This window comes from Aulostomus chinensis, chromosome 23 (genome assembly GCF_037954235.1).
Source record: "Aulostomus chinensis isolate RoL2024-O1b breed Wild chromosome 23, RoL_Achi_v1.0, whole genome shotgun sequence".
Classification (NCBI taxonomy): domain Eukaryota; kingdom Metazoa; phylum Chordata; class Actinopteri; order Syngnathiformes; family Aulostomidae; genus Aulostomus; species Aulostomus chinensis.
This window is the reverse complement of record NC_141342.1, coordinates 12,647,849-12,657,895: the sequence shown is the minus strand read 5'-3', so window position 1 is coordinate 12,657,895 and position 10,047 is coordinate 12,647,849. Positions and strand designations below refer to the sequence as shown.

The 10,047-nt window shown below is 41.7% G+C and overlaps 1 protein-coding gene across 1 annotated transcript; it reads right to left on the bottom strand.

Moving 5' to 3' along the window:
- Positions 1-551: 551 nt before the first annotated feature.
- smarcd2 (SWI/SNF related BAF chromatin remodeling complex subunit D2) lies at positions 552-9,476 on the bottom strand. Its single transcript, XM_086195758.1, has 14 exons — positions 9,250-9,476; positions 8,892-9,044; positions 7,670-7,863; positions 6,012-6,054; positions 5,804-5,926; positions 4,874-4,993; positions 4,151-4,246; positions 3,191-3,292; positions 2,954-3,115; positions 2,637-2,734; positions 2,386-2,521; positions 2,187-2,309; positions 2,005-2,106; positions 552-1,797 (listed from the first exon to the last, which is right to left on the bottom strand). Exons 1-14 carry the CDS (start codon positions 9,367-9,369, stop codon positions 1,744-1,746), a joined length of 1,626 nt encoding a protein of 541 aa, XP_086051884.1. The 5' UTR covers positions 9,370-9,476; the 3' UTR covers positions 552-1,743.
- Between the last annotated feature and the right edge of the window lie 571 nt (positions 9,477-10,047).

The following is a 10,047-nucleotide window of genomic DNA, read 5'->3' as shown; positions in this document are numbered from 1 at the left end:
TTTATTACTCCTTTTTTTTTTTTTAGTAATTCAACAAGTCTGCTTTTTGAGGCGTTTTCGGAAGATTGTTGCAAGAGTGTGACAAAGTCAGCCTCTGAATGAATTTCATTCCCAGAAAATAATCCGTCCTGTCCGGGGCTGCTTTATCTGTTAGTGGCCTTTAAATTGAAGTTCCAGAAAAAAGTTCTAAAACGCTCTCTTTACTACAAGATTCCTCCAAACTTGACAATATATTGTGTACTGCAGCCTCTTTCATGAAATTTTATTTCGTCCATTATACAAGTTATAAGAGAATAATGGGTGTTCTTCATTAAAATTTCACTTTTAAGTGAAGCAAGAATGAAACTGCAGAAAATTTTGACTCATAAGAGTGTCCATATCTCAGGGACACATTAAGATATATCGTTGAAAGTTTTCCATCACCTTCTTGAATAGAATGTGGATAGAAGTCATTAGATTTAGTTCAGCCATGACACAGAAGAAACTTAAAACAGGAGTACAGCAAATACTTTTTGTAACAGGGTACATCTTATTAATACCACAGCGTGACAAACATTTGTAAGTATGTTTATTGTAAAAAATACTCCAAATGCATAAAAGTTAAAGGCGTTTGATTGGTGATACACAACATGCAAATATTTAACAAAGTGGCTGTAGAAAACAAGGCGGCGACATTTCTCAAACTCAAAGTGCCGTCTTCACAAAACAAATTTGGCACAGCGATATCTGCTAACATGGAATGTTTTAAGAAACTCTCACATCATAACAAAATACCATTTCAATGAAAAGTTTACACAAGACATTAAGAAATTGTACAAAACATTGCGTTACATTGTTTAGCTGACACGACAGTTGCATTCCTATTGAGACGGAGATCTTGTGAGTTCTTCCATAAAAAAAATATTTCAACCCAAAGATCCAACCACAGACCCATTCTTGACATTGACACTGGAAAACACCCCCAAAAAAACAAATGAAAACAACATGTAAACATTCAAGAAATATATATCTAAACAAAAAAAAAACCAACAACAAAAAAAACCCAGCCGAATTCCAGCTGGACCCACGTCCGTGTACAAATACAGAGTTCACTCATTTCCCGAAGGCCAGCTTTACTGGAAATCCTGTTTTAACTCAGTAAAGATGTGTTCCTCTTTAAGATGCATCTCCTGCCGTTTTAAGAATTGCTTGGCTTTTTGTAGATTTCATCTACAATTTTCTGAATGTGTTTTTTTTTTTTTTTTTACATAAACATATATCTTTCTGGTGTAACCCTGCAAGAGCTCCCACGTGTTTGTTCTGATGATACCAGGCTCCAGGTATCACACCTGTCTGAAGGTTATGGCTTTCAAATCTGGAAGTAAACAGACCTTTAAGATTAACGCACAGTGATGGTGAAAACCATCAAGACAGCACCAATGCTTAAAACATCTATACTGTACCGCTAAAAAAGAAAAAAAAAAGAAGAAAAAGATGAAGAAACATTACCAAAAAATAAAATATTGCAAAAATAAAACTGAGATTATTTGAACATGCTCAAAATGACAAAAAAAAAATGAAGACCTTGGAAATCAACACTTTGGTCCCAAAAGGTCTGTTGACTGATTTCAGAAGCTAGTATTGCGTCAGTGATGGCTTTGTAAACATTTGAGCCGCAACGTTCGCTGTCTAAGCTAATTCCAAGTGCAACTGCAAGGACATTAACAATTGAAGAGGAAAACTCTGGAATCCTGGTAAAGGTCTTTAGGTGAGTCGGATACCCAGCACCTGCTCCAGCTCTTGCCTTCTCTGCTGCACCTGAAACACAAAGACAAGTTGATTAAAGGAACAAACCAAATTTTGGGGGGAATTAGCTTCATTGGATTTCGCCGAGTACATAAAGAAATGTCTTTTTATAATCCTGGCAGCCCCAGATGGCAGCTGACTTTTTTTCTACGTGATGAATTTCCTGGTAAGGTCCTGATTAAGGACAAAACAGTTTTACTCTACTGTAGTATTCCTTACTTTGGAGTAAATGTATCGGCCCACTGCCTCCGGCAACCAAGGCGCCTGGTAGAACTCGGTCCTCCTCTCCTCCTCGGGGTTCCCCGTCACATCTGTCATCAACTGGCGAAAAACAAAGGTCGGACTCGTGCTGATGACTCCATGATGACTGTACAGAAGATGCCACGTAGTTGGTGAGTTACCTTCAGATCCCTGCACTGGGACTTGAGCCAGTCCTGGATGAACTCCTGTGGATTATTGCTGAAGCTCAACATGAAGTCTCGCTCGGTCTTCAGCTGGTTGATGTACTCAATGGTCTCATGGATCTGAAGTCAGTACAAACATTACGGTGACACCCGCTACAACATTTTTTTACCAGGCTGACTGATTGGCGAGATTTACCTTCATTTCCAGCGCGGCAATTTCCTGCTGGTTGGTTGTGGAGGACAGGAAGCTGTTCATTTGAACCTTCAGTGGGTCATCCACCTCCACGTCGATGTCGTAGCATGCCGTCTTCTTCTGATCTGTGGGGTCGACGCTGCTCAAAGAAGACATCAAATAAAAAAGTGTACATTCTTTAAAAAAAAATAAAAAATCATACTTTTGCTTTATTCATTTATTTATTTTTCAACAATAGCCCATACACCCCCTACCTGATGATGTGGTTTATGATGATGGGATCAGGATGCTGAAGCAGCCCCGCCAGCTTCATGGGAATCTCGGAGAACCTCATGCGATGACAGCCGAAGATCTGTTCAATATTTATATAGAAGGCAGAACATGCTGGATAAGAAATGGCTGTAGCTTTGACCAATGAAACATGAGAACTATTAGAATTCATCGTCAGCTCTCTATTTTGAGTCCTCTATGCTGCTACTTGTGCATTCTTTGCAAAAAAAAAATAAAAATCAATGAACATTCGACATGCACAAAATAACTGAGTCCTGCTAGCGTACCACCATGGCGTTACCTGTCTGAAGTAGCGATTGCAGTTGATATATTCCTTCTCATGGCTGTCCTGCAGCTTGTTGTTCTTGATGTAGAGCCACAGAGCTTGCATGATGCTGGCCCGGGTCTGTGTGTGCACACCCAGCAGACGGGCCAAGCGCGGGTCCAGTTTGTACTGTGGCGGCTGTTTCAACAGCAGTGGAAGTTGAGTCTTCGTCTTTCAACGTGCTAACTGAGAACAGGGTGGCGTAACACGTACCTGATGGTCGAGCATGAGCAGTAGGGTGCACTTGACATTGACATCGCCGGGCCTTTTGACCTGGAAGCCATCGGTTTCCTGAGTGGTGGGCATTCTGTGCCACTGATGGAAAAAATATCAAAGGAAAAAAAAAAAGTTTTTTTTTGTAGGAAGTCGTAAACCTCAGCAATCAGGAAGCATTGTCAAACGTGCGGTTCGTTAAACGGGCATTTCGGGTAAATATCTGAGATAATATCTAGGGTCCACACAGGTGTGGTAAGATACTTTAAAGTTTTATGTCAGTCAATACAGCAGTCCAGATGTTTTTACGTGTGTTAAAATCGACAATTGCTAACAAGCGGTTACACAAAACTCCAGAGGTTGATGCAAACGTTTAACATCGTCACCAAGCTGATGTCGTGCCTCCGCCGTGTGGTTCCCCCGCAGTCTAGAATTAGCTTTGATAATGTAGCATTTTCAGTGTTTTTATCATGCAAGCGGGGTCGATTTGGGAGGCTTATCATGTGATAGCACTGGCTTCTGGTGGAAGGAACTTAAGGGTTGGCCTAAAATTAAATCACCTCCAGCACATTTTATACAGATCACAAAAGTTGCTTGTCATGTTTTTGCCCGAAGCAAGCAGCAGTTGTGACCGGGGGAGGATCGAGGAAAGAAGGCGGGGCTTGAGATGGGTCAATTACATTGCTTGATATTCACAGTTAACGTGAAATGACATGGTGTCACCTTATCAGCCCCACAAGGACTTCAGACCTAAATGAGGTGGGATCACAAACAAATGACCCCGTATGTCCTCGAACGAGCTTTGAAGTTTTTCTTCTAAAAACCGACTGCAGCATTTTTCCAGTGAAAAACAGAACGCTGCCAGGGAATCAACAGCGAATCCCACAATGCTATCAATTCCATCTGCCTTAAAAATGTCCTGAGGTGCTCGCATCAAATGCCTTTAAAATGATGTCATACCTCTACTAAGTGGTTGTCGGGTCCATAGAGTTCCTTATCGAGCTCGATCACCAGGCTCTTAAAGAAAGATGAGAACTTCCTCTTCTGCTTGCCAGGCTAGAAAAGAGTGTTAAGAGACAGATAGTTGGGTTTTATTGTTCTGTGCAGCTGCATTGTTCAGCTCTGACCACATTAGGGATGTTAGACACAAAACTGAAGACAACTAGAAAAAGCTGCTGCACCCCTGCTCTTTCCCAGTCCTGTCAAAGTGTGTTAGTGCAACATGACCCCATTCACTCCTCTCTCTCTCTCTCATTCTTTTTGCTGTTCCTGCATGCTAAACTCCTACACATGCCTGAACCAATACAGAGCAGGAGGGAAAAAATAAAAAAAGGTGGGGGGGAGAAAACCCATCCATCCTCCTTCATGTGGCCCCAGATGACACAATGAGTGGAGCTGGAATTGATGGAGGGAGGGGAGGCATGTCAGCACATGGTATGTAACAGCCAGTGGTTTCAATTCCCTGCTTCAAAAGAGAGCTTGAGCTAGTGTGTGAGAGTGTTAGGAATCGTGGGGAAGAGCTGTAAACACACATCTGGTTGCACAACCGGAGCCAAGAACACAAGCCAAACAGAGCTGAGTGAATGTGAAGAAACACAACAACGGGACCTGAAGTACTTTGTGAGTCAAGACCACACGTGGTGCAATCGCGGCGCAACACGATTCAAAATGAAAATCCCTTACTTCCTCCAGCAGTTTTCCCTCCACTCTCAATTCCCAAGAGGACACCTTCTCTGCCTCCTCGCCCTCGGGCTTGCTGGGGGTGTACGTGTTTGATATGTAGATCCTTAGCTTTCGCTTTTGCTGCGGGAAAAGGAAAAAAAAAAGCAAAATAAAGTCAGATTCATTCAGCGGGGAGAGTTTTTGAACTTGGATCCAAGATGATCTAACAGGATTCATAATAATAATAATTAATAACAATAATGCAATACTGAGGACGCGCTATTATGATGACACAATGAGAAAATCCGTTCCTGTGACTGGATGAGAAGATGCTTCACCAGTAAAACATCAGAGGTAACTTGTCTTCGGTCGCGATCCTGCATCGGAGAGAGTAACAGGAGGGTAATGCTCTATTTCTAATGATGTCGTGCCACTTTAACAGTCTTTTCTCGTTATTACATCATCTCCTAATGTTTGTGTCTGATGTTTCTGAGGTGAACTGTGTTGACTGTGGCTCAAACTGCGCGCTATGGACAGAGAATCGATTACATTTCGAAGTCAAGAACACATCGAGAAGGAGGGCCTCCGTGACGCGTTCCTGTCACGGCAAACGCGGCGAGATTCTCTCCGAGCTTTCCTGACCGTGACGGGACGTACGCTGAGGCATAGCAAAGGGAAGAGCCATATCTAGCACAAGAAGATGGCTGCCTGGGCCGGTTGCACCATGGGGGTGACATGAACAATGGGATCATCTTGAGGACTGTTCAGTCAAGCTCTGCCCATAACACAGCTGGAGACATTTAGAGTAGCGCGCATGGATGAAGTGTTACAACGCTTTAAACTGCGGCCGCTTGATCGTTTGTATAGTTTTGATATCTAGAAGTAATGGTGTTCTAAGCATATATTGATAATATGGACTTCATAAGGTAACGCAATGACTAGAAACAATACCATGATGGGCTTCTTGATGGCCTCCTGTATCTCCATGCGCTTCCGGGCGATGGTCTGATCCAATTTCCTCTCAAAAGCCAAGAGGTCCATGTAGGCCTGGGACTCCGGGACCAGGTCTCGGATCTACAGAATCAACAGCGGCTTTAATGTTTTGGGATAACAGCAAAATACGATCAAAACTGAATCCAGGGGCCAACACGCTCCTTACCCGCTGTGGGAGAACCTTGTCGGCCATCTTACGTCTTTTTGGCCTAAGAGTCAGCCAAAAAAAAACAAAGAAGAAAATGTATTAGATGATTTCTGAGGCACTTTGGCTAAGCTGCCAATGACTGGTTGACAAAACAGAGAGAGACCTCATTGACTCCATTGGATTATCCATTATTTGTGCTTCATAGTTAAATCTTCACCACTTTTATCTGGCCAGCGGCTGAGCACCTCAGGCTCCTACTTAGCATCGCTACTGACTTCATAGAGGCCGGTTTGTTTCCTCAATCTAATTATACCATTCCCCCTCATTATGAATTTATTCAATTCTCAAGCACTTTTAGAAGAATTCAGGATGTTGCTTCTAGCCTTGTTGCTCTCTAATTCCTCTACACTGAGCATTCTGTAAACTATAAATGAGGTTAATTGTAAATGAAATTGTGACGGCTGTCTGACATCAAGGCTGACCTGAACTCATTTAGGAGCGTGGCGTCACTGAGCGGCTTGAAGTCAAAAATACACGCTAGCATCTGCTCCTCTGAAAGCAAAGGCCAGTCATGGGATACGGCGATCCTCGTGTGATCTACCGTTGTGCTTTTAACAGCGCAGCAGCTTGACAAACACACCGAGGCAGGAAAACACATCCAAAACGAACACATTTTACTTGTTTTTAAAATCAGCCACTTTTTTTTTGTTGTAAGGACTAAAAACACAAGATATGTATCCTCAATTCAGAGCCGAGGTCAGCCTGTGGTTGAATATGAGCTCTAAGTTAAGTAAAAATACCAGAAGGATATTATCATCATGTTCACTTATCCTCTTTAAAGGACAAAACTAACATAAATCTGATCCTTCGTGCTATAGTTTTAGTACCATCTGAAGAAAATAAATCCAGTTTGGCACGTCCAAACGTGGGTTGTGTAATGAAAAATGAAAACCAGACGGTTAAACAATGTGACTTTTTTATTTTTAACCAAGCAACTTCTTTCTTTTGGAGGAAACTCATGCTTATTTTTTTCCGAACACAAAAGCGAGAAAGTACCAATGTAAGTAACTAATCATTTGACTCGAACGTGGATTTTAAACACGTTCTTTGTTTTGGTCGATCTTATTTGATCGCTCTCAGTCATGAAGACTTAAAGGAGAATTGATTATGCATCAAAAATGAAAAGGTTAATTTATAAAAGGATCATTTTAGTTAGTTCATCTTGTCTTGCAATACCACTTTGTCCCTAAAGAGGCGACAGTGAGTCACTGTGACACCATAGAGACTAATATACCACAACGGAGACAATTACTCAGTTAAATAACTGCTGGGAGGGGCGAGTTCTATCTTCTCAAATGTGAGGATTTGCTGCTTTTAACCGTTAAAAGTCATTTCAAATTGAATATGTTAGTTTTTTGGACTTGAGATTGTTTCATTTTTGCTATTTTCTATCATTAAACAGACTGAAAAATTAGTCAAGAAACGAATAAATCATTCTTAAGAATATTCACATGACGGTTGAGAAAGGATCCATGTTCTAAACTCTGTGGTAGTGCCACTCCCTGATTTGGCCCTGGGCTGTCTTGGTCAATCAATCTTCAACACTGGTTCTAGTCTAACCCCACCCCCGGCTCTTCTTCTCTTTCACAAACACTCTCACTTCTCCAACTCTTTACCCTCGTCTTAGGCCTCCCAGCTCTTGTTGTTGCTGTTGATGGTGATGAAGAAACCGCTTCCTGGAGGGATCCATAGGTGGAGGCCCCATGCTTGGCCGCATGGGCATGTTTCCACCACCATAAGAGGGACCAGGCAGCTGACACCCCATTGACCCCATGGGGCCCCCTACTCTGTGAGGTGGCATCCCCGGACGCTAGAGAAAAGGAGGGAAATTGAAGCTATGATAATAAATGCTAAAAGTCACCCTGAAAAAAAACAACAACAACTCAACATTCACCACCAACATTAACTAGCAAATGTTTGTAAAGACATCCAGCATTTTCATTAACTTTGTCATACCTTTGGGAAAATATTCATGATCCTAAACTTCTATATGCAAATAAAATAATAACCAGAGAGTACAGTCAATAAAAGCAACAACATAATAATGTATTAAAGGTTAATCTGTATCAACTAAAAGGACATCACAACTGAGCTTCATTATAATCGCACATACAGATGTTTGTGAGGAACAATAATTTGCTGCACTTATGTATTTCTTCAGAACTTTTCCAGGTACGGATAATGTTGTGTAATCCTGAAAATGGCTGCAATAACTACTCAGCATATCACCAATAGTAAAATTGAAGTTATTTATTAGAATAAAACAACTTTCTAATTTTTGTCATCAGCAGGTATCTGGCTAAAATCATGTCACTATTGATTTCTATCGAACTCTGTCTACCGCAAGAAACTAACAGCTACGATGGTGAATTTATACTTCAGGCCACTGGAGCTGGAGTTGGGGGTAAAACCAGGATAAAGCAGGGGGGCTCAGCTCTGACAGATGGGCCTGATGATAAACTTACTTTTACTTTCAGGCTAACTGACAGAAGGCCAGCGGGTGGCCACGTGATTTTCTCTGTCAAACATGCTAAACTCTTTGTTAGACATTAATACATTAAAAAAGCACACAATTACTGAAACACGTATCATAAATTCTTATTTCAATGTACGAGGGGCAGAAATGTAGTTGTTACCGTCTTGAAATGCGGAAGTAGAGCACACTTTCTTTTCAAAAACGTTAACAAGTTGCACTTAACTTTACTTCAGAGACGCTAATTTGTATAAACGCCTAACTTGGACGATATATTTTTGGTAGCAACGGAGTTTAAAAGTAAAATTAATTTAAGACAACACAAGGGGCTCCGTTAACAATCCCAAATTAAGCGGAAAACTAACCTGGGGATACTGGGGTGCGCTGTTCATGGAGCGGGGGTATCCCGCCGATGGTTGCGGCATTCCGGGGATCCTCATGCCAGCAGCAAGCCCAACATTCATAGGGTTCACATTAGGATTCATCGGAGGACCAGCGAAGCCCCCTCTTGATGCCATCTTCCGGATCCACAAGTGGTTTCAAAATTCAATAACTAAATTTCGCTCCGAATGTCTATCTAAGATAACTGTTCAATGAACGCTGCCACGAAGTCCTGCGGGTAACTAGCTGAACGTTAACTTGTCTTAACTTCAATGTAGGTTTACTTTGACAGCAAGCACACTGTCAACAAAGAGCTACAGCTAATGTTAGCTCGTTTCCTACCGTTTCAAGTTCCGGGATTTGCCTCCACCTTACGATACAGCTGCTTCTTGTTTTCTGATCACCGAGCGGCGGCGGCGGCGGCGGCTGCTGTTTGTCATCTCCTCCCGCTACCTTCAACATCTACCACTAGCTAAGACCTAGCTAGTTGGGGCTAGCGGGGAGTCCATCAAGCTAATGGTAGAAGAACATGCAATTACCGAACAGAGCAACTACCACTGCTTGTAACTGCCCCCTCACCACTACCCCCCCCCCCCACACACACACACACACTCACTATTCACACAGTTTACAACATATTCAAGTCCACAGACGAACTGTCGACGAACAGTCTGAATGTTCTTAAAGTTTTCTTTTTCAATTACATAAATATTGTGTAAAGTGATCAAAAAAACTTTCATAGCTCCAATATTTTCATTTGTAAAGTAGTAAAATATGTGAACTTTAGCTTTTGAGGGGCTCAAAGAGAGAGAAAGAGAGATCCTTAACTATGATTATATTAATAATTAGCATGTTTCAACTTCATGGTACAATTTTTAAGATTTCGCCCAGCCTTTTAACCGTCTTATCTAAGGTCCCAAACGTCGGACTTTTGCATGAGTACGTGAAGGCAGCATCACTTGTTTCCTCAGGCAGTTCTCAATAGCAGGAACTCCGTGTAGAACACTTAAAAGAAGCAACTTTATAGACATTTTGTTTACCATTTATCAGTTTCCTGATAAGCTCTGCATCATTTCACCATGAAGTGAAACAGTATTTATTATATTTATGTTGACACGACTGGAACATCCTCATGCTCTC